The sequence below is a fragment of the Python bivittatus genome, unplaced genomic scaffold, assembly GCF_059951505.1.
Source record: "Python bivittatus isolate LINGU-HERP-01145 unplaced genomic scaffold, Pbiv_v1 ctg000020_np1212, whole genome shotgun sequence".
Lineage (NCBI taxonomy): Eukaryota > Metazoa > Chordata > Lepidosauria > Squamata > Pythonidae > Python > Python bivittatus.
The window spans coordinates 39,364,887-39,389,392 of NW_028277030.1; the positions used below are offsets into that span (position 1 = coordinate 39,364,887).

At 38.1% G+C, this 24,506-nt stretch overlaps 1 protein-coding gene across 1 annotated transcript in view; it reads right to left on the minus strand.

The window, feature by feature from the left end:
• The window catches only part of EYS (EGF-like photoreceptor maintenance factor), a 507,483-nt gene extending 485,612 nt beyond the window's left edge, over positions 1 to 21,871 (minus strand). Inside the window, 2 exon segments of the mRNA XM_088150272.1 lie at positions 21,086 to 21,207; positions 21,845 to 21,871. Coding sequence (XP_088006398.1) covers positions 21,086 to 21,207; positions 21,845 to 21,871 — 149 coding nt within the window.
• Positions 21,872 to 24,506: the final 2,635 nt, after the last annotated feature.

Consider the following 24,506-nt stretch of genomic DNA (forward strand, 5'->3'; position numbering starts at 1 on the left):
TTTTATCATTTCTCCTCCCAAAATTTCCATGGTTTGTTGTAACAACCTATTTGCTTTCTTCTGTTTCTTCAACTTTGACAATCTCTTTTCACATTCATCCTTAATGACTTCTTTAAGTTCATTACACATATTATTGATAACATTCATAATTACAGTGGTACCTCGGGTCACGACCTCCATGACTCTGGTCGCGACCCGAATTGGTTGCGACCCGAATCAAATTTTCCCATAAGGTTCAATGTAAATACTGTTAATCCGTTCTGACCCCTACGAATTTGGTCGTCAACCGATTTTGGTTGCGACCCGAATCAAATTTTCCCATAAGGTTCAATGTAAATACGGTTAATCCATTCTGAACCATATGTATTTTTTTTAAAACCACAAAAATATGAAACAAAGTACAGTACAATATGAAGAGAGAGATTGCTAACCTTGCTTGAGGCGACTTCTGGCGTGGAGGACAGGAAGGCAGGTGGGGAGGCGGTTATTGTTTGGAGGGAGAGTCCCCCTCCCTACAGGAAGCCACGACCACGTGTCACGGCAGGGAAAATGGCCACGGATCCTGTTCGTCACCCGATGCAGAGTTCGCGAACGGAAGCAAAATTTTGCGAACGGTGCTGTTTGTGAACCGAATTGTTCGTGAACAGAAGCGTTCGTGACCCGAGGTACCACTGTATTCAGTATGCATTTTTCTAAAGAAGGGGCTATTTATTTATCGCATTTCTATGCTACTACAATAAAATGACTCCCTGCAGCTTACATGGAATATAGAATACATAGAATAAGATAAAACAACTACAGCCTGATTAAAATCCTGAAGGGGGATATCCCAACAACATAAACAGAAAACAGAAAATAACAATAAATAGGAAGAAAAAAAAGGGGGGAAATGAAAATATGTCTAAAAGAATGCCCTCTAAAATAGTTTAATATTTAACAGAAAATCAGTGCCATTTAGTTTCAGCCCCTGAACTTCCTAGAAATGTTTAGGATTATTATTCCACATGTTTCCATTGGACTTATTCTAAAATTTTTACTTGACTATTTCCAAGTAGATTCCATGACATAGAGCATGAGGTGTGCAACAATATAGAGGAGCATGAAAATACCAACCTCTACAAAATGACATTAAGTTGTCACCAATTTTTCAGGCCAGCAACATCTGATTCCATAATTTTAATCAGTCATTATCATAAACCACTCCCATATTGTCGCATTATCAAGATAGAAGAGAATACTGGATCTTATAATCCAGGCTTCTCCCAACATGACAATCTCCAGGTGTACAATTTCCATAATTGCTAACCAGCAATACATCTGGAGGGTGTCAGTTTTGTGAAGCAGTTTTAGTCCAACCCTTGGTTCAGTGCAGAATACACAGTGCATGTTGTCCTACCCACAAAGCCTGTCAAGCTTCTGCTTAAATCTCTCAAGAGACTCAACATGTCTTGAAGTAGTCTGTTCCACTGCTCAACAGCTATAACTATTAAGAATATTCCCTTGCAATTTCTGCCCATTGTAGTCCTGCCTTCAGAAGCAGAGGAGAACCGTCTTTCCTTGCAGGCATAAATTATGCTATTTTATTTTATTTTATTTTATTTTATTTTATTTTATTTTATTTTATTTTATTTATATGTCACATTTATGTAGCCACCCATTTCACACAAAGCGACTCTTACAGAAGAAATATCTACTTGAACTAAATCAATAGCAGAGAGAGCCTATTAATTTCCAGCCTTCAACAAAATGGTCATTCATTTGTATTGTTAGGGCCAGTATACTAGATTAGACAGTGACTGCGACCCTATTGCTATTCCTGCATATCTCAACCTTCTCCTACCTGAATGTCCTTCAGAAGCAGAGACATCAATTCCCAGGCATGCTGTGTGAGAGTTGGTCCACGCCATGGTAGGGGAAAATTGATTTAAGGGACATGTCACTTTTTCTGCTGTTGCTTTAGGTCCAGGTATGGTGGTATCACTCTCAGCATGTGTTTTATTTGTTTGTTTTCAATTTTAAAAAGTGGTAGAGACTTAAATATTCCTGGAAATCTGTCTTCTTCTAGATTCTCCCCTCCTTCCAGTATTTTCAGATAAAGAAGCTGGTAATATGATTACTATGGAATGGAATACTATGGAATGGAATACAATGGAATACAATGGAATAGAAGCTAGCCATGGATTTGGACATGGTCTTTCCAAATCACGTCTTCAGTATACTCAAGAAAACCTTGTTACTAACCTCTGTTCACAGTACTATTAAATAAAAAAATAAAAAAATAAAATCCAGCTTCAAACTTTTCATCAACCATTTGATTGAAAGTTCTTCAAGCTACTAGCATTTCATTTTATTTCATTTTTTTTTCCAGTTCTCAACTACATGTGAAGTTCCTTTTCATGACTATTTCCTTTTACAGTCAGGTTTAAGATTATTTACTAGGAAATTTATCAACAACAGCCATTTGTTGTTGCTGTTTTTTTTTTTTAAGCATAGTGCAGATGGATTTAATACAATGGTATCATATCTTAATAATCTATAAAACATTGGTGGTTGTGGTATTAATGTTGGCTGGGCTCTCCCTGTTCATTCAAAAATAGAATTTGTCAAATGGCGTCAAATGATGGAGATCTACAGAACAAGTAAATTCCTTTCACTGTTCATAGAATAGCAGTGGCTGCTCCAAAGCTTACTAAGGTATGGAGTTTGCTGGTAGTTATACTGTAAGTACTGTATTGTGGAAAGCCATCGATGCTGCTTTAATTGTGGACAACAGTGTTTGAAGGCACTAGGAACCAGTCACAAACAGAGGTTCTGTTACCAACTGAGCCAACACCATAGACAAATAAACAAACAAACCTCACATTATAAAGTTGGATAAATGAACAGCAAGGAAGACTCAGTTGGTGTAAGGAATGGTGAAATTAAACAGCTGTAATCATGCCTGCGTTTACTCTAAGTCCAGGACGAATTGAATCAAAGGCAGGGTCAGTTGCTTGTTTCCAGAAATATAATCTTTACTTTTTATTAATGGCTTTTTGTAAAAAGCTAAGTATAGCTTTTACTGTACTTCTGCATATGACACATTTACATGGAATTGCTTATTATTCATTCTCCATGGTTCAATAGGATTTAATGCTAGTGGCAATTCCAGTAATATTGTCAAAATTTTGCTTCTTTGTGTTTGGCATAGACATTGGCCATGCGTGAAATATCTCATCTGTACCAAACACTGATGGATGGGTTTTCCTTTCATTTCTAATGAGCCACTGTAAACTGCTCACACCATTTTATATTTGTTTGTTTAAAGATCATATTTTACTAGGATTTCTCTAAAGATATCACTAAGTTTTCTGAAAACCATTGAATCAAGGGCAAAAGAACAAACAAAATTGATTTTGTTATACTCATCTGAAGATGAGATGCATTACAAAGGGTTTAGATTGAAAATAATGAGGTCACTAATTTTCTTCTTCTACACTTTCCCCTGTAATTGCAGTTTGTCCTGCATAAAGAAATCTTTAGCTGGCACTGATGTACACAACCAACTCTGCCATATGTTGGATGCAATGAAGCAAATCTTTGAATCAGTCCATATATTGTATGGATGGATCCTTTGGCATTTTGCTAGTGCTCAAAAGATAAAGATTTCATGCTAGGAGATTTATGAATACTCCTGTCCCACTACCTCTTCAAGCAAGGTAGCTGGTGAACTATCATGAGTAGTATACACATGACCAAAGTAATACTATATCTGTACATTTATGTATTTCTTATGGGTCAAATAGCAACGTCAATAAAGGAGAAGGCTATTTTTATAGGACAAAATAGTGGTAAATGGGAAAAGTTAATTCTGTTGATTTGTACTATGGTCTCAAGGTAGGTCAAGCACTCTTAGTTTTTCTTTCTGCTCTTATTTGGAAAAACAAATGTAGACGAATGCAGATAAATCTACACAACTTCACTGTAATGTTATGTACACTTTCACCTACTTTCCTAACCCATAAGCGTGACCTTGTCTCATTAGATATGTGGTTCTAAAATCATGCAAAAATAATGCATTAAGCAAACATATCATTAAAATACTTGGAAGAAATGATAAGGAGGTCACTGTTACCTCTTTTAAAGGCAGATGTGTATACTATATAGGAATAAATTCACATTCATAGTATTTTAATGCATGTGTATTTTGTACATTATCCAAATAGTAACTGTTCACTATATGAAAATAATCTGGGCTATACTCACACAGAAAATAGTAATATGCAGAATATGTCAATATACTAAATCTGTTACTATTCACTACATAAGAGAAACAATAGACATAGTTATTTCTATCAAAATAAAATGTGACACAAGATTTGTTTCATTAATGAAGAGAATTTGCCTTTTTTTAAAATACTTTTTATTGAAGAATTTTACAATACTAAAAGATAATACAAACTGAAGTCAGAAATAAAGAATAGAAAAGAGGAGGAATACAAAGTGCAAAAAGAAAAAGAACAGAACATTAAAAAAAAGGATAGAAAAAAGAATATTTAAAGAAGTGACTCCCAATCTTCCTTGCAACAAGTACAAACAAATTAATATTTCCCCTCCCCCCCATGTGGTTAGATACATAATTCACTTCTTCCCATAACCTCCCCCTCTTTGTTGTTGTTCAGTCGTTAAGTCATGTCTGACTCTTTGTGACCCCATGAACCTTATCATGCCAGGCCTTCTGTCCTTCACTGCCTCCCTGAGTTCAATTTCATGTTCATTGCTTCGGTGATGCTATCTAACCATCTCATCCACTGCCGTCCCCTTCTCCTTTTGCCTTCCATCTTTCCCAGCATCGGGGTCTTTTCCAAAGAGTTGTCTCTTTGCATTAGGTGGCCAAAGTATCTGAGCTTGAGCTTGAGTATCAATCCTCCCAATGAGCAGTCAGGGTTGATTTCCTTTAGGATTGACTGAAGGATTCTAGCAGTCCATGGGACTCCTCAAAGTCTTCTCCAGCACCACAATTCAAAGGCATAAATTCTTTAGCGCTCAGCCTTCCTTATGGTCCAGGTCTCACAGCCATACATTGCTACTGGAAAAACCATAGCTTTGATTATGCGGATCTTTGTCAGCAAGGTGGTGTCTCTGCTTTTTAATATGCTGTCTAGCTTTGCCGTAGCTTTCCTCCCAAGGAGCAAGTGTCTTTTAATTTCATGGCTGTAGTCTCTGTCTGCAATGACCTTGGAGCCCAGATAAATAAAGTCTGTTACTGCTTCCATTTCTACCCCTTCTATTTGCCAGGAATTGATGGGTCCAGATGCCATGATCTTAGTTTTTTTAATGTTGAGTTTCAAGCCAGCTTTTGCACTCTCCTCTTTCACCCTCATCAAGAGGCTCTTTAGTTCTTCTTCACTTTCTGCCATTAGGGTGGTATCGTCTGCATATCTGAGGTTGTTGATATTTCTCTCTGCAATCTTAATTCTGGCTTTTGGTTCTTCCAGCCCAGCATTTCTCATGATGTACTCTGCATATAAGTTAAATAAGCAGGGTGACAATATATAGCCTTGTCGTACTCCTTTCCCTATTTTGAACCAATTGGTTGTTCCATGACCAGTTCTAACTGTTGCTTCTTGGCCCGCATACATATTTCTCAGGAGATAGGTAAGGTGGTCTGGTACCCCCATCTTTTTAAGAATTTGCCACAGTTTGTTGTGATCCACACAATCAAAGGCTTTTGCATAGTCAGTGAAGCAGTAGATTTTTTCTGGAACTCTTGTGCTTTCTCCATGATCCAGCAAATGTTGGCAATTTGATCTCTAGTTCCTCTGCCTCTTCAAAACCCAGCTTGTACATCTGGTAGTTCTCGGTTCACATACTGCTGAAGCCTAGCTTGTAGGATTTTGAGCATAACCTTGCTAGAATGTGAAATGAGTGCAACTGTGTGGTAGTTTGAGCATTCTTTGGCATTGCTCTTCTTTGGAATTAGAACGTAAACTGGCCTTTTCCAATTCTGTGGTCACTGTTGACTTTTCCAAATTTGTTGACATATTGAGCGCAGCACTTTAACAGCATCATCTCTTAGTATTTTAAATAGCTCAGCTGGAATACTGTCATCTCCATTAGCTTTGTTGTTAGTAATACTTCCTAAGGCCCACTTGACTTCGCTCTCTAGGATGTCTGGATCAAGGTCAGTGACCACACCAGCGTGGACATCAGGGACATTAAGATCTTTCTTGTATAGTTCTTCTGTGTATTCTTGCCACCTCTTCTTAATCTCTTCTGCTTCTGTTAGGTCCCTGCCTTTTTTGTCCTTTATCATGCCCATCTTTGTACAAAACATTCCCTTGATATCTCCAATTTTCTTGAAGAGATCTCTAGTCTTCCCCATTCTATTGTTTTCCTCAATTTTTTTGCATTGTTCATTTAAGAAGGCCTTCTTATCTCTCCTTGCTATTCTCTGGAAATCTGCATTCAGTTGTTTATATCTTTCCCTTTCACCCTTGCTTTTCACATTCCTTCTTTCCATAGCTATTTGTAAAGCCTCATCAGACAGCTACTTTGCTTTCTTGCATTTCTTTTTCTTTGGGATGGTTTTAGTTGCTGCCTCCTGTTACAAACCTCTGTCCATAGTTCTTCAGGCACTCTGTCTACCAAATCTAATCCCCTAAATCTATTCATCACCTTCACTGTGTACTCACAAGGAATATGATCTAAGTCATACCTGAGTGGTCTAGTGGTTTTCCCTACATTCTTCAATTTAAGCCTAATCCCTCCCCCTTATCCAATCGCAAATCCCCCCCCCAAAAAAAACTGTTGTCATTTCTGTCCAAGTATCCACAAAAAGTCCATAATGGATATGGATTTCCAGAATTTTATAAAGCTAGTTCTTATTTTAATCCTGATCAAATAAATTGGCTTTATATCCCTTCCTTTTTGCCTCTAATGAAAGGAATTTTCCTGACAGCTTTTTCAATTACCTGAAGGACTAGTCTGAAAACAATGTAAATTTTATTGTAAACCGCCCAGAGTTGCTCTTTGAGTGAGATGGGCAGTGACTAAATTTGAAAAATGAATGAATGAATGAATGAATGAATGAATGAATGAATGAATGAATGAAGTGTGTAAATGATGACTTAGCATCTGGAATAAGCAACATGGAATGTGCATTCACTGTACCCACAAAGTGCCCATCCAATATTTAAAAAAAAGAAAAAGAAAAAACAGCTGGCCAGGAATGCTTCAAAGGAAAGAAGAAGATTATTAGTGAACTGCAGGTTAAAAAAAAATGAATTGGAGTAAGGGTGAGAGGGAGGCTGTGCTGAGAATATTTCAGCCAGCACTAGAAAGTAGAGGCATGTAAGGCAATCAGCAGGGTTATGGTTAAGGGAGAAAATATTTGCGTGTCTGTGTGATTCAGTCTGGAAAGCTAAGTCTTGGAGATCAGAGCCCATCTCTGCTATTTATTCAGAATCTGGAACAAATTATTATTCATTTCAACAATTTGTTTTTGAATGAGAGAAATGTAATTGGGAGCACAAACCCTAGTTCTGCTCTGTAATCAGAATTTGGGGGCCACATTACTTGTATTTTAACTTCATCAATGGGATTTATGAGAAAGGGTGTTTGGTGACTGGTCATATGCACTTGTTAAATGGGACTCCTGACATGATCTCAGTATTGTAGGTGTTCTCACTGGTTTTAAAATGTCAGAGACTTCTGTTAGTATTGTGCCAGTTTTCCTGAATAAATCTGGGATGGTGGTGTCCTGTTTCTTCCTTGATTCCTCACCGGCCTTCGATTCTATCTATCACAATATCCTTCTGGAACTACTGTGAGGAATAGGAGTGGGAGTCACAGTGTTATGGGGGTTCCTTCTTACTCTGCAACTGGTTCCAGTCAGTGCTGACAAGGGGAGAGAGGTCTAGCCTGGGTCCCATGACTTGCAGAGTGATACAGAGTTTGCACTTCCTATTTAACATATAAATGAACCCACTGAAGGAGGTCATCTGTCAACACAGGAACAGGCATCATCAATATGGTGATAATCCCCAGTTGTACGCCTTGACTCTGGGTTGACTAAATAATGTTGTTGAGATCTTGTTCCAGTGCCTGAAGGTATTCAAGATCTGGATGGAGAGGAACAGGCTTAAATTCAAATCTGGCAAGACTGAGTGACTGTGAATGTCCGAATACCCTGGATTTTCCATCCTTGGTTCTGAGTGGGGCAGCCCTCCTCCAGACAGATCTGGTATGCAGTCTCAGAGTCCTATTGAACTCACAGCTCCTAATTGTAGAGCAAGTAGGAGCTTTGGCCAGGAAGGCTTTTGCCCAGATTTATCTGTTGCCACAGTTGTTCCCTTTCCTGAACCAGAATCTATTTCATAGTCACTCACTTCTCAGTTACCACTCATGTGGACTACTATGTTGCAGTCTACATGTGGTGCTCATGAAGACCGCTTGGAAACTGCAGCTGGCCCAGAATGTGTTGTTACAGGCAGTTATGGGCTTATTTCAGTATACCTATGTAATACCTCTGCTGTACAGCTGCACAGATTACCAATAAGCTTCTGGGTACAATTTAAGGTGCTGGTTGAAACCTATGGCATAGTGCCTGGATATCTGAAGGACCATCTTTTTCTCACTGTTTCTGCCCATCTGGCATGAACTGACAAAGTGGACATGCTCCAGATCCCATCTTTAAGACAGTCTCTTCTGATGAGATCTAGGTGGCATGCCTTTTCTGTCATGGTGCCAGTTCTTTGAGTTGTCCCAACCCTGCCAGCCTTTAAATGAGCCTTGAAGTGCTGCCTCTTTCCCCAGTATTAGAATCTATGTGCCATCCTAAATGTTGGATGTATTAATGTGTCAGGTCTTCAAGACCCATTTAATGTGTTGGATGTATTAATGTATTCATCCTTGGGCTTCTTTTATTTTTTATTGTACTAGATGTGTTTTTAACTGTACACTCTAAGATGGGTGGCCTATAAATATGATTAATTAATAAATAAAATGTTAAACTGCTATGATCCTTTCCTCTTATTCTTCTTTATATCAAGGAGATGTTTACTATGCAGTCCAGTTTCAGTTTTCAAAAATCCCACCAGAATGTTGTGTTTGAGTCAGAAAGCCTGGCTTAAAACAAAAACGAATCAATTGTTAAGCAATCTAGTTTCAATCTAGTTCAAACAAAACTACTCAGTTACTTATGATCCATAGTACAAATGTTAAGCTGGCTTTACTTTAAAGGTAAAACTAAATTCTGATGGTTCTCCTTATAACTGTGTGGATTTTACCTTGAGATAAGCAGGCTTTTTCCTCTAATTCCTACAGTGAGATCACCTGGTTGTTTACAATACACTGCAGTTATTTACAATGGAAAATGTGTGCATACATGCAAAGGCTTACATGTCAGCTAAAACCCTCATGGCTCATGTGGAAGTCTTTGTGCATAGTTGAAGACTCCCAGCTTCAGACATTCATGTGGAGATAGGTTGTTTAGTAACTTTACCAGTACTATTCTTCTTTGATATCTACATACACAATATGATATGAAAGTGATCTTCTCACATATTGCTATAGGCGCACTGACTTCCATAGCAGCAAAAGCCATTCCTCCTCAACTAACCCAGTTTGTGCAAGGTTGTATGGAAAGAAGGATGCCTAATTACAGATATCTATACCATATGCACAGATATTGAGAGAGGATGGCACTGAAGACATCTCACTGGGGGTAAGATACCTCCATATGGAAGAAATATGTTTACTAGACCTAGTCTATAATGCCCAAATAGGGCTCCAGTAAGATTAAAATCATTGATTTTTATAAAAACTCTTTTCCTCCCTGAGTATTAATCAGTATGAGTGGGATTCAATGATTTAATGTACCCATTCCATGAGCAGAAGGATGTTTCATTCACAGAATAGATCTGGGTACACCCCTCCTATTCATTGAACAACTATGCTGCATTCTAATCTATCTGCTAACCTTCTAACCCCTCCTAATGTTTTAATACATCTTTTTAAGGTTTTACATTGCATCTTGGTCTTTTCCCTAATGTTTTCAATTCTACTAAACCCCAAAATAAACATTATTATAGAAAGTTGGCCTGAAAAGAGCAAGTAAAATGTCATTGCAACTTTGCATAAGAAATGGCATATATAGTGGTCATCTCCTAGCAAATCAATGTGCCTAAAACATACTTGGCCCTCAATAATTAGATTTTTCACATTACCACAGAAGTGAAAAATAAATTGGAATATAAATGTTAATTTCAATGCTGAGTTCACCCTGCCTTCTGCTGCTGTTGGCACTGCTTTAAACTGTTGTTGCCTTACTATGTTTGACTGTGCCTTCCCCAGAAGCAGTGAACAGCTTCGGCCACAGATGGAGAATCTGTATAGTGCTTACTGGACCCAGATGCCAAGCTCTGGAACACTTCTTACTATTAGCATCTGGCTGTTTCCTGGCAATCGGTCTAGGCTTCATGGCCAGCTCTATTTCCAGTTTTGTGGAAAGCAGCGTCTCAGCCCATTGAAAATTTGGCTGTGCAAATTTTGGCAGGCCTTTAGTTATGTCCACTTTTGTGATGGAGGAGGTTGGAGGAGGAGGATGGAGAAAAGAAAGAAAGAAAGAAAGAAAGAAAGAAAGAAAGAAAGAAAGAAAGAAAGAAAGAAAGAAAGAAAAGAAAAAGGATGTAACTTTGTTGCATATGTATTAAAGAAAATATCCAGGCAGCAGCAAGAAAGCCTGATATGGTTTGTAGTAGTAGCTCAAATGCAGAAGATTCTACCTTGATTTTGGCATTACCCATTACTTCTTGCATCCATTTTGTTGTTGAAATACCAGCAAATTTATGCAGAGCAGTGTCTATAAGTTAATTTAAACATAAGCAAATAATCAGCACAAATGTTGTAATTCCTCATTCTGTATAAATCACAAGTAGGCAATGCCAGGAAGCACCCCAAATCTCATTTTTTTTTAAAAAAAAGTCATTAAAATGTTGTGAAATTTCAAAATACCATATGTTCTGGCAACCTCAGCTTACTCATTAATGTAGCAAATTGATTAATTTCTGATGTAGAAGAAATTTCGCAAGCCCATTTTGGTACCTTTCGAAGGTGCTTTTCATTGCTCTTTCTAAGTTGGCTATTTAAAGAACAGCTATGTTTAAGTTTTTGAATTGATATTTTCATGTTTTACTTATGTGACCTTTCCCCAAATCTTTTTTAAAATTGTGTTATTTACATCTTTTTTTTTAAAAAAAACTTACTCTTGTTAGTTTTGAATCTTTTATGTGTTATCTTTATAAACCATTTCTCTTTGGCTTACATCCCACTCTGAAACGTTATTTGTAGGTCTTCATGTACATTTTACATGAAGATAATATAATACCGGTGTTTCTGCTATTTTTGTATGATATATACATTACACAGAAACACACACACTTTCATATATTAAGTTTTAAATATTGGTTTTATGACTGTTGTTAGCTCTCTAATTCACTAACCTCTACATGTATTATATTTAAGATTTTCAGGGTATTTCAATTGTCTATATGCCATTATCTTGGAACTTGTCTATAAAACCACATTGAAGTAAAATCCTTTAAAATAAAACTCTCTAAATCTTAAAAAACAATTCAGAACAAAATAGTAGCAGGATGCTGTTGTGTCTGTCCCAAACACTCACAAATGACTGCCATATTCCTCCCTGGGATTTCTACCTTCCTACCTCCTATGTCTGACTTCTGGGAATCTAGGGGTGGCTGTCTCCCAGTTACACTGACACCATCTATTCTTAAATATTCAAGGCCCAGTTAGGAAACCTGGTCCTGAAGGTCCTTGCTTCTTTGAGGACCCCAGCCAAGTCTGATCAGGGAAAAAATGACTAATAAAATGGCTGGATTATTAAAACAGTAAACAAATACAAAGTGTTCTTCCTTCACAAAAGAGGTAGGTGTCCAGCCCTCTGCACAGAATATGAACAACTGTTATGCCACTGTAAAGTTGCATATATATAGGTTTTTCATTTGAAAGAGATCTCCCTGGAATTCTTGTGTTATAACTTTGACCTTCCTTCTTATAAATACCATTGACCCTTACGCTTGGATTCTTGTTCCCTGGATTTGTTTCCAGTCCCAACTGCAAGAAGGTATGTCTTTTTGTTGTAAGAAGGCAATGGGTGCAGTTATAAAATATTTAGGTATTAGGCAGCTAGCAGGGCCCTAAAATCCATTACCAAAGGGAAAAAAGGGGAAAGGAGAAGGATCAAAATCCATTTAAGTTTAAATTATTTGTTTGGTATTGATCAGCTTTCATATTCTTTGAAAGAATTGCCATCTGTCTCACTTCCCATGTATGCATATTTGTCAGCTGTGTATATTTCTTCCTAATACTTAGTGGGGAGATATAAAGACCTGCTGAATATGAATTGAAGTGAGCTTCTGTTCTGGATCTGATCCAGAAGTTGATGTCTATTGCAGGCTTCAGACCAAAATATCCTTCCATCTAAAGCAATAAAAGGGTTTCTAATAATTTTCCCCTGTGCATATTTCCAGTAGGCAGAGAACTACATTGATAACAATATTGCAAGAGCATTGCTTTAAAAAAAACTTCAAAGATAGATCTCTTCCTGTAGAAATGGCTCCAAGATAGACTGAGCATTAGGGCTGTCCAGTGCTTAGGATTTGAAGGCAACAGTGCTTTTGAGTAAATAAGGGTACAAACACAGCACATATCTGCCACTCCTTACTTCAAAGAAGACATTTCCCAGGAAAAGATGGCTAATCATAGGGAAAGGTGCATCAGCTTTAAGGAGTTGCAAACAGATACTACATTTGTGCTACCACACAGTCTAAAGCACCCTTTTGCCTTCAGATCCAAACTCTGCACAGCCCTACTGAGCATTACAGTTCTTGTAAAACCTAGACTAATCCCAGTCCCATGCTTAAATTAATACTGTGATCAAAGACTCATGTTAAGGTCTACCTCTGCAGATATCATATAAAGCCTTCCTATCTTGCTTCTTTCTCAATGTGAAAATTAAAGTGTCACCATTCATGACAGGAACAGATATCCAAATTTGTCCTTGACTATTTTATTTGTTTCATATATACTTCTATTCAGGCCACAGCTGATATGATCTGCATTCTGGACAGCCATCTGTTGGGGATACTTTAATTTGGATTCCTGCATGGAACGGAGGTTGGACTCAATAATATCAATGATCACTTCCGGTCCTAGGATTCTGTGAAGATGGGTGTAGCCAACACTCCTTCTTTCCAATTTAGAACTCTTTGTTGTATTTCTTCCCAGAACAACAGAACTGCCAACAATGCACATCACATTTTGCATACTGTGCTGCACAGCAACATGTGATCACAAATGTTTAGCAAAGATTGTGATTTCCCCATTCAAACTCAATGAGACATACTACACAATCACTATATTGCTTCATGGCCATGGGCCACATTCTTTGACAGTTTCTTAGAACAGTGGTTATTTTTATATGAAACCCTATTCAAACATAAAATTTAAAACAGGTTACTTTCCAGACATGGCAAAACATCTTTCAAGCCAATGTTTCTACTTATATCTGAAAATAAAGCAAAATGGGTGCCCTTCATACCTGGTGTGAAGGAATAATAATATTAAAAAGCTCATTCAGGTGGAAGAGAAAAGGAAATGGTTGCTTTGGTGAGCACACATTAAGCATATTTGCCACAAGAATTATAAAAGCATATTTAAATATTTGTATAGCTTTCTCTTAGAAGTTATCTATTGCTCCCTAATGTATGCAGGTGGTTGAGAGAACTCAGTCGGAAGCTATAAAAGTAAAGATGAAAATAATGAGAACTTCATTTAAATGAAACATTTTATGGGTAGGGAAAATACATTTCTTATAATAATAGACACTTTCAATAGGCAAAGTATTATATAATTCTTATATTACTTTATAGTTTGTAGTACAATGATATCTGCCAATATTAGACATCATTTCCACCTCCTGTTTTTAGCAGATTACATAGTCATTAAAGATTTGGATGAATATTCCAATAAAACAAGAGGCATTCTAATTGCCATCTGAAACTACTGGGGACAAAATAGAGCAAGTTAGAAGGGATGACTTTGGGGGTCATATATTGGATCATATACAAATTCCACAGCAGAGAATTTGAAAAGACCCATCCACATGAAGATTCTGGGACATTTTGAAAACAATTCAAGACTTCTATGTTCCCACAATATCAGTGGTGTTGGAGATCTGAGCTGATTATTTCCAGGTTAGATGCTGTGGCTTTATAGAATTATAGAACTGTGGAGATGGAAGGACCACAACTGTCATCCAATCCAAGAAAATCAATTATGCCTTCCTCAAAAGATGGCTAGCCAGACTCTTCTTAAAAACATCCAGAGATGGTGAACTTAAAGCTTCTGGAGCACAGATGGTTCCATTGTTAGACAGTTCTTATTGCTGGGAAATATTTCCTTATATTTAAATTTAAATCTAGATAGGTACAACTTGCATTCATCTTGTCTGGTCCTAATTTCAGTAGAAAATAGTTTCCTATGATACCCTTTTATGTACCTGAACACCAATATACAGTGGTACCTCGGGTTACGAATTTAATCCGTTCCGTGACTCTGGTCGCAGCCCGATTTGTTCGCAACCCGAAGCAAATTTTCCCATAAGGTTCAATGTAATTACCATTAATCCATTCCGGCGTCTGCGGACCACGCGGCAGGGCGGAAAAACGGCCGCGGACCGTGCGACAGGGTGGAAAAATGGCCGCGGACCACGTGGCATGGGAGGAAAATGGCCACAGACCACGTGACATGGGCAGAAAATGGCCGCGGACCACGTGGCACAGCGGAAAATGGCCACAGATCCGGTTCGTACCCCGAGGCGGAGTTCACAAACCGAGGTAAATTTTTGCGGCCGGAGTTGGTTGCAACCTGAAAAGTTCGTAAGCAGAGGCGTTCGTAACCTGAGGTACCACTGTATTGTCTTCCCTGGTCATCTTTTCTCCACACTGAATGTCTCAAGTTTTTTCAGTTTTCTGCTTTGAGCAGGTCCTCAAGTTCGTATATCAGATTTACTGCCCCTTCTAACATGTCAGTATGCTTCTGGAAATGTGGTTCCCAGAATCGTACACAGTACTCCAAGTGCAGAATGGAGGGGAATAAGGACTTTGCATGCCTTTGACCAAATGTTTCTTCCAAAGGAACCTAAAACAGTGTTAGCTCTTCTAGTAGCTGTCTCATATTGCTGGATCAGATTAAGCTTATTGTTAATGATAATATTCAAGTCCTTTTCTGATAAAGTGCTTCCAAACCATGAATCCCCCATCTTGCATAAGCCACCTTACAGGGTTGTTGTTGGGAGGAAAACAAGAGGAAGAAGTAGTATTAGGTATGTTTGCTGCCTTGAGTTATTTATAAAAATAATAAAAGCAGGATAAAAAAAAATCTTTAAAAAAATGTAATACCTTACATTTCTCTCTGTTGAAGGACATTTCCATTGTCCTTATCCTTCGGTGAGGTTTTGCACACACATAGAACTTTTTTTCTCCTAATCAGGTCAATGACCTGGACCAAGCTGTCAGATTATTCTTTCATTTATTATTTAAACATTCTAAAAGGAATGGGATATTTAAATATTCCTTGTTAATTGGGAATCCCAGCTCATACAGCAGGAACCAAGTGATTTTTGCAGTCACTGGTAAATTATTTCTTTTCCAATTCATCATGAAGTAAAATTTCAGAAAAGAAAAAAGACACCAAAGCTGCTTGAAAATGGGAATGTAATATAATTGTGATCATCTACCTAGAAAAGTATGGAATGTAATTATGGAGTTTGTGACTTATAAATAATTATTTTTGGAAAAATGTATCCAAGAACCTAAATCCAGAGGGACATTGTTGTTTTTGAAATTCATTTAAAGAAGGTAGAATTGTCATCTAGTTTGGCACTAGTTGGACTGGAATTGGGGCCACAAGTTACTATTTTTGTCAAATTCCTTCCAGTCCTTGAGATGCCAATGTTATCCAGCTGCCTTCTTTCATATCAGACAATTTTATATTTCAGTGGCTCTTTGCACTGATGTCCGACTTCCTGTACATCCAGTGTCAAATATGCAAACAAAGAGGGAAAAGCAGGTCCTGAAATATCAAAAATGTTTAGCATATTGTAACCTACCAAGAAGCTGCTTGGTGAAGAACAAACCAGTCTTAGTGCTTTGCCAGTGAGGGAAGGAAGGGGAAAAAAAAAATCTTGGATGGTCAGGCAAAGAAACAGCACCTAGCATGTTTCTCATTTTATCTCCATGGGGCTGCCAGCAAGAAAGGCTACCCATAAAAGTAATGTTTGTGACTAAGCTGACCCAAATGCCTCAGAACTGGTGATCTGTTCTAACTATTAGTTCCCTTTTTTCAGATGTACTTGGACAGCACAGAATATGCAAGCCAGCCAGGGACAATGGGAGAGCTGGAAGCTTGCAGAAGGAGACTTCCCAATCTTAATGTTTCACAATGTGACAGATATCTAAAAAGCTGGCAGTGCTATAGATATTCAGACAGATTTTCTATATCAGAGAACCTATAGAGTTACATCACATGTAAACTAATATTTATAAATATGTACATATCCTAAAGGCAAGCTTATTCATCATTTATGACTTCTTATTTTGAGAATGCTTAGCAGCTGTTGATGATGCATGTAGAGTTGATCACAATTCCTTTGCACATCAAACTTTTATAACTAAATAGCTCCTTTTCCAATGCCTTCTTGGCTAACTGAAATCTGCAATTTTGTTAGCTGTTTCTAGCTAATCCTCTACATTATGGTAGAGGCTAATCTCTTTTATTATGCTACAATATATGGAAACCACTAGAACAGTAGAACTTTTTCATATGCTAAATCAAGCCACCCTCATTTATCACTGACTGTGTAGAAAAGCTTAAAATAAACTTCTATCCTTCCTCAGTTTTGCATCTAAGAAAAGGTTATTTTGATTACATTAATACAGAAGAATGCTTTAGGATTCTGTCACCTATGATCTGCCTTTGGTACTTGAAACTACAATCTTAGAGCATTTACAATACAGTAAATCAGTCCAATTAGACTCAGTAAGGCTTATATAACATTGCACTTTGAGGTATCTAGAAAGAGGTGTCAAGTATTGAACTCAGAATTATATTTCACCATCTGATTCAAGAAAAGAGTGCTAACAATATTTTTAAAAGTCCCTGCTTATATTAGACTCAGGCTTGTATAAGATTACACTTTGAGGCATCTAGAAAGAGGTGTCAAGTATTGAACTCAGAATTATACTTCACTGTCTGATTCAAGAAAAGACTGGTAACAATATTTTTAAAAGTCCCATCTTACAGAAGGAATAAGAATTATACTTTTGAAACTGGCCATGTACTTAACAGGAAATGGAGAAAACTTTTCATCAGAAAAGCAAACAACTTGTGATGGATGGCCAATTAAATAAATAACACAATTCAAGTTAGCTTATTAAAGCTCAGAAAGCTTTTTGCTTTCAGGCTTATTCTGAATGTGCAGTCAAGTGGTCCATGATGACCTTTCCCTGCCAGCAGGATAATTTCTTGTCAGCACCAGCAGAATGAGAGGAGTGAAAGATTTGCTCTTGGAATCCATTTGAATCCTTTCATTCTAGCAGTGAAAAGCTTGGCATAAAAAGAGCTACAACTGATTAGCAGCGAAATGTAAACAAATATAAAAGCATTTAGAACCGCGGGTTGATGCGATCATTTACAACATCACAAAAAAAGGAACTAAGGCATTACTTTTAAACTCTGGGCTGAATAGAAGAATCTATTTGCCTCTCATTTTAGAGAAGAAAGCAAATGAAAATAAATTGAAAGACCCAGGAGACCAAAATATGTCATGTATTGATTGGTTTAAATTATTCAGAGATGCTATAGTGACGAGCTTTTCAGCTAGCCCCCAGAAAAGATTTCAACAGCAACATACCATCATAAGGTAGCCAAGCAAAAGGAAAGAGTTCCACTCTGAAAGTCCCACTGCTTTCTGGATTTATATATAGACAGAGCAATGTGGGGGCTACCTTCCCATAACGCAGTCCCATACCACCGAGGAACCATCCATGAGAATAACAAGGAAGCCAACATTTCCCAACTAAAGGACCATTTCACTCCTGCTGATAAAATATGACAATTCAAGTAACAGGCTGTCTGACCACTGAACATAATGGCTAAAAAAATCTATGTGAGAGTTGTAGAAATAAATTGCAGCAAATCAAGGCCCTCGACCATTACCTTGAGAGGAGCAAGTCATGTACAAGGAAACAACTCCCATAAATTCAGTACGTGTGTCAAGGGGTCTTCCAAATGGAGAAACAATGACAATTCAGCATTTTTAAAATGACAAGTCAGCTTCTTAATGACTATTTAGGGAATGTATGTATGCAACAATGTAACATTTTGTCATATAAGATAGCAACATACACACAGCCAATGAAATATATCATGCTTATCTTTGTACCAATAAATTCAGTAGCCATTTTAACCCTGTCATCTTTCTTGTGGGGCAGATCCCACAATACCATAGCTATTTTTTTTCCTCTTTATTGGTTAGCCTTCTCCATTAATTGGGTGGGGAATCATTATTCTACACCAGAATTACTTATACGCATTAAAACCGATGGGCCTAAGGCACACTAAAATAACAAATAGTATCAAGTGATATTGCTATGTAAAAACATGTTTAATGGCACTTCAAGGGATAAAAAATGTATAGAAGAGGGAAAAAAAGAGTTGGGGTTACATATCACAACTCCCTTTTCAAAAATTACTCAGAATCCTGGCAGTTGCTTGGCTGAAAAATGGAAGAAGGGAAGCCAAATGACTCCCTGCTGTCCCCTGTTATGCATCTAATCATAAGGATTTTTGCTTGGTATTTTGCGGCAGAATGACAAACATGGCTTCTTTCCTTCTGCTGCCTAGGTGACCTCACCCTCTATATCTCAGATTAAGGGGTCATTTACCATGGGGCAGGTCTATGGCATCTCTGGAGATATGCACCTGCCATTTACCTGTTGCTCTCTGGAGTGTTCAGTGCCTCACTCTAAGAAGCTGGCCTTGCTCTGTTAGATGTGCTGATTCGTTTGCAAATGTTTCTACTGCTTTTCTGGAGTCTTTGCCTCAGAAAGAAAGCAGTCATTGGGGATCGGTAGTGTGCAACCCAAGCCTTGCACCAATGTGATCTCGGAAGATATAGGACTCCGCTTGCAGAGTTGTTGGTTACAAGGTTGCTGCCCCAAAACAGCAAAGCCTGACTGTTGTCCTGTAGCAGTGGACTACTTTGACTTTCCCAGTTTGCTTTCTCAGTAGCAAAGCCCTGGGAATGAAGCACTGACAAAGTTAAGTATAAAGCAAATGGGCAACTTTAGCAATGGGGTAAGGCCAAGGAAGATGACGCTTCACCCTTTCGTGCTAGAAAGTAACCTAGATTATCAGGTGAACAAACCACTGTTGAAGTTGTACAGTAGCCATAATAGTAATCGGAGATCTGGTAATAGTAGTAGCATCACAATAAACAATGCAGCTATGAAAGTAAAAGAAATATATAGGGTATACTAAATGCAGGTCATATATATAAATATTTGGCTGCCAGTCTTGTCAGTCTGCACAGTGCACTATGTTCCTCGTCACTGAAAAACACATTTGCTGATCCTGAAGAGATAAGGGTAAGATCTTTAGGGATGTGACAAAAATGCCTTACCCTCATGGTTGCTCTTAAATAACTCTACTGTCAAACTTTTATTCATTAATTCATACATACATACATGCATACATACATATACACACATATACATACCCCCCACTTTTTTTTTTTTTGTCCTTCCTTCAAAAAGATCTTGACTCCTGGCAGCTGCCTGGACAAGTCCAAGCAGTTTTAATGGCAACATTTTCAGAAGTGGAGTTTTCACAAGTGTCTTGCTCTTGCCTCCTTCCTAGGGCTGAGAAAGAGTGACTGGCCCAAGGTCACTCATCTGGCTTCATGCCTAAGGCGGGACTAGAACTCATGGTCTCCTGGTTTCTAGCCTCGTACCTTTAACTACTACACCAAACTGTCTGTCTGTCTGTCTGTCTCTCTTCCTCTCCATACACACAGAATGCAGTGATTGATAATATACATTATACATTATATACAATATACAGTATATGTATATAATGTGCATGTATGTATATGTATACACACATACACACTTGATAGCCCCTAACCTCAGCCAAATTTGCTAAAAGTAGCCAAAGTAATTCTCACTTTTAAAAAAATAGAAGTGTTTGGGGTAATTCCTGAATTACAAGAATCTGGTTAACTTTGTATTTGCTAGCTAGGGTACACTGATGGAAATAGTTATTAAAATCAGCATTAAAGTTAAGAGACCTGACCCAGATTAATCCTTTTGTACTTCAAGCATGGAGACTTTGACTGCTCTCTGATGTCTCTATGAATAAACAAGTGAGCCAGGAGAACTGCTTTTTATGTCAGCCGTTTTGGGTATTAAAGAGATAATATACCTTGAAAGCTGAGCATAAATCACTAGGTGTGAAACAGAGGCTTTTAAAATGAGGAATATTGTACTTTTCTCCTTTCAATATGAAAGAGGATTAGATACCTGCACATTTCCATACAATCACTTTTTCTTCCTCAACAAACTCTTGATCCCAATATGTCAAAAGCTTTTTAATAATTGCAATAAGGTGATTTTCAAATGTCAACAACAGGTGGCAGCACCAAGCAGAACTTGCCAAACCTTGAAAAAACTAAGAAGGGGCAAGTGTGGTTAGGACTTGGATGGGAGCCACCAGGAAATCATAGAGCTATAAGAAAGACTGAGCTGTCAAAAAGTTCTGGAAAAAGGCAACAGAAATCTACTTCCATAATGTTTGTTGAAAAAGCTAGCTATACGTGTCCATGTAGTCATCCGGAGTCATGCTTGACTCAAGAGAGTGTTTCCCTTTAACCAAATTCAGAACTTCAGCAAATAAAACAAAGTCAATAAATTGTAAATCACCAAGGAAGAATATGATTTGGTGCAGAGAGGATGCCTCTTACCGGAAGTCATTGAAGAGATCAGTGCAAGTTCCATCGTTCTTACATGGGTCAGAATTACACTCATTAGATTCAGTTTCACAAAATGGCCCCTCCCAGCCAGGCAGGCAGATACACTGGTAACCCTAAAAATGAATTAGGACAAAAATGTGTTAATTATTTCACAATATCTGAGTGAGGTTTGATTCTGTAACACAATTGTTTGGTGTTCTATTCTGTCTTGCATTTTACATGAGCATGTGTTTTTTTTAAAGAGAAAATGCTTAAAATCATTTTGGACTGTAATACCAGTGAGTTCTGGAATGATAGTTAAAGAGACCCAGTGATTAATAAATAGTAACAGATCAAATAATAACTGAATATTTTCATTCCCTAGTTAACCCAGTGATATGGAAATCATTTTCCTACTGTTTCACCTTATACTGCTGCAATAAATGTATGAGAGGCTAAAATGGTATAGGAAAGAAGTGCATTGAATAGTTGCTACTTGGTCAGGAGAAAAAAGTACTGCCTGTTTAGTACAACTTACATGGTCCCATCTTTTTCTTGATGTAGATAAAAACATGGAGGAGAAACCATATGAAATGGCTCAAAATGTGATCCCTAACAAGCTTCATATATCGCAAATGCTTAATATTATATTTAAAGCATAAGATAACCCATATGGAATGCTTGCAGCCCTTACAAGCATTTTAAAAGTAATCTCCTGTTCTAAATCTACCCATTAGCTGTTTAGTAAGGTTTGTGAGTCAAGGACTGAACCAGCAAATCCCAGCCATAGACAGCCATTATGCAAACACAACAATTACTCAATGTCAAGGCCACAAAATACCCCCACTAGGTATCTGTTAATTCATAAAAGTGGGAAGAAGAAATTACAATGGCCAAATAGTGAAAGACACCAGTAATTCTAGCTCTGCAATTGTCAATGGTCACAAATTTCCCTACCCTTGTTATAACTAGTGCTCAGATTTAACTTTATTACTGCATGTGAAATGATACAAGATAAAATGAGCCAATGTATAATCAGAGATCGCTGAAGGGGAAAATTCCCCATGACCCAAGATACAAGTGTAGACTACATGATTGGCTTGAGCCAAGTTTATTTGAACAGAAGTATAATAAATGCTGACCAGTAATGATGTCAAGTGCCAATCATCTTATTTTTGATAACATAGGTTAGATTTTCTGATTATTGTGAGAATGCACAGTTAATAAAATGGATGTTGGTACAAGTCAGCTTTTGTGGTTAGTTACTTCCTAGTTTAAAAACACAAGTGCTGATTGAAGAAAACTCATGAGCCAGCTTCTGCAAATGCCTAGGCAAGCTATTAAGATGGCTTACTTGAGTTCAGGGGCCTTGATAGTTTGGAGGACTTGGTTCAGGTGTTTGTTTTACTCCATCTTGATGAAGGTAACTGATCTGGTTAAAAGAACTGTGAACTTCATGAAATTATTCTTGAAAGAAAGAGCACAATGAGGATAACAGCGCATACACACACAGAGAAAATAATGCATGTCCAACACAAGCAACCACAGGGCATCAAAAGGACCAATAATCTGGCTGTTTAGGAATCTCTGAGATTATTTCCTTGCACATCTCTGGCAACAGTATGTATTTGTGTGTGTTGATGCCATTCTTTTGCATTAATCCTTGACTTGTAGTCCATGATCTGCACATGGAAGTAGATAAGAAAGACAGAGAGGAAAAGTGGGCTGGATTTAGTTTTAGATGGGGGTGGCTTATGATCCCACTGAATTATGAGTGGCAGGACTCCTTAGAAGCATACTAAATAATGCATATATGATATGATACACCAATATATGTATTAGCCAATTTATCAGGATATGACAAATACTGTTGTTGTTTTTTTAAAAAATTATATTTCAGATAATTAAAGGTAATCAGGGGCTTCCCTAATTCAGGGATAACACTGATACACACAATAAAGGTACTTTTAAGACCCATTAGTTGGCCAAATGGGTTTCTACATTAAAGGAATGGCAAATTTATAGTAATTTGTCAGCTGACTAAGTTCTACCATTATCAGTTTGCCATCAACCGTAATGTAGACTATTTGTTGATTTTCATCTGTATGAATCTATTTGTGTTACAGCAGAGTATATCATATAAATATATTGGAATGTGTATTCTATCTTTAAAAAGTGTTGCTCATGCTGAGCAAACAGAAAGGAGCACAACTGCTGAATTATCAGATATATACATTGAATGAAAACTCTGAATCAGCTTCTTCTCTTTTTTTGCTACAGCTTTATTACAACAATAATTTCACTTCCATTCAATACTTGCTACAGATGATTGGAATTTTACTATCTGAAAAAAAAATCATAATTTTATAAAAACTGGTACACACACACTGTATATGTGTGCACACATGTGTATAAATATACACACAGATACACACATCTATACATACCCACAGGGACATCTATATATACATGTGCATATATGTGTGTGCACATGTGTGTGTGTACATTTTGCATTCATCTAGTTTTTAATTCTATATATTACTAAAACTTTTGTGTCTGTAACCTTCAACTGGGTGAAATGATGCATCATAGGGCAACAATTTTTGAACCAAGGTACCTCAAATGGGCTAACTTCAGAATGTGTCCAAAATCCAGGATCCATTACTCCTGTGGGATTGAAATTTGGGAAATTTGTGGCTGCTTCAGCACTGCTGTGCTACTGTGCCGCTGTGGTCAGCCCAGGTCACGTGATCATCATGGGTGTAACCTCGACCTCTTTCCCGCCTCCCTCTGTCCCCTGCATTCAATCGGCTGGTGGCAAGGCTGGGCGGGTGAGTGGCGATTGGCTGCTTTGGAAATGAAGCAGAAATTTGAAATCTCTTAATGGCTGTGGGGGTTGAAGGAAGGATGAGGAAGCGATTTGGATGCCTGCTGGTGAGATAAGGCTGGCTGGGGGGTGCCAATGGTCAACAGGTGAGCCCTCTTCTTCCCTTGAGGGAGGGGGCCCTTGGGGACACACCAGAATGGGGATCAGGGGTGCAGTATTCCTCACGGTCTGTGGCTTCCTTTGTTCCACCTCTCCCCAGCAAAGTGGCAGGTAGTTCCACTGGTCAGCTGAGGAGGAGCCAGGAGGCGGTGGCTTCACCAGGGCTCTCCTGAGGGTTGTGAGGGGAGGGCAAATAGTGCAAGCCTATATTATATGCCAGAAGGACGGAAGGAAGGAAGGACGGAAGGAAGGAATCAATCCCAGAACTCTTTTCTGCCTCCATCTGGCCCCTGTGCCCAATCAGCTGGTGGCAAGACATGATGGGTGAGTTGCAATTGGCTGCTTTGGAACTTAGTCCAAAATCTGCAATCTCTTAACGGCTGTGGGCACTGAGGGAAGGATGAGGGAGCGACTTGGATGCCTGCTGGTGAGGTAGGGCTGGCTGGG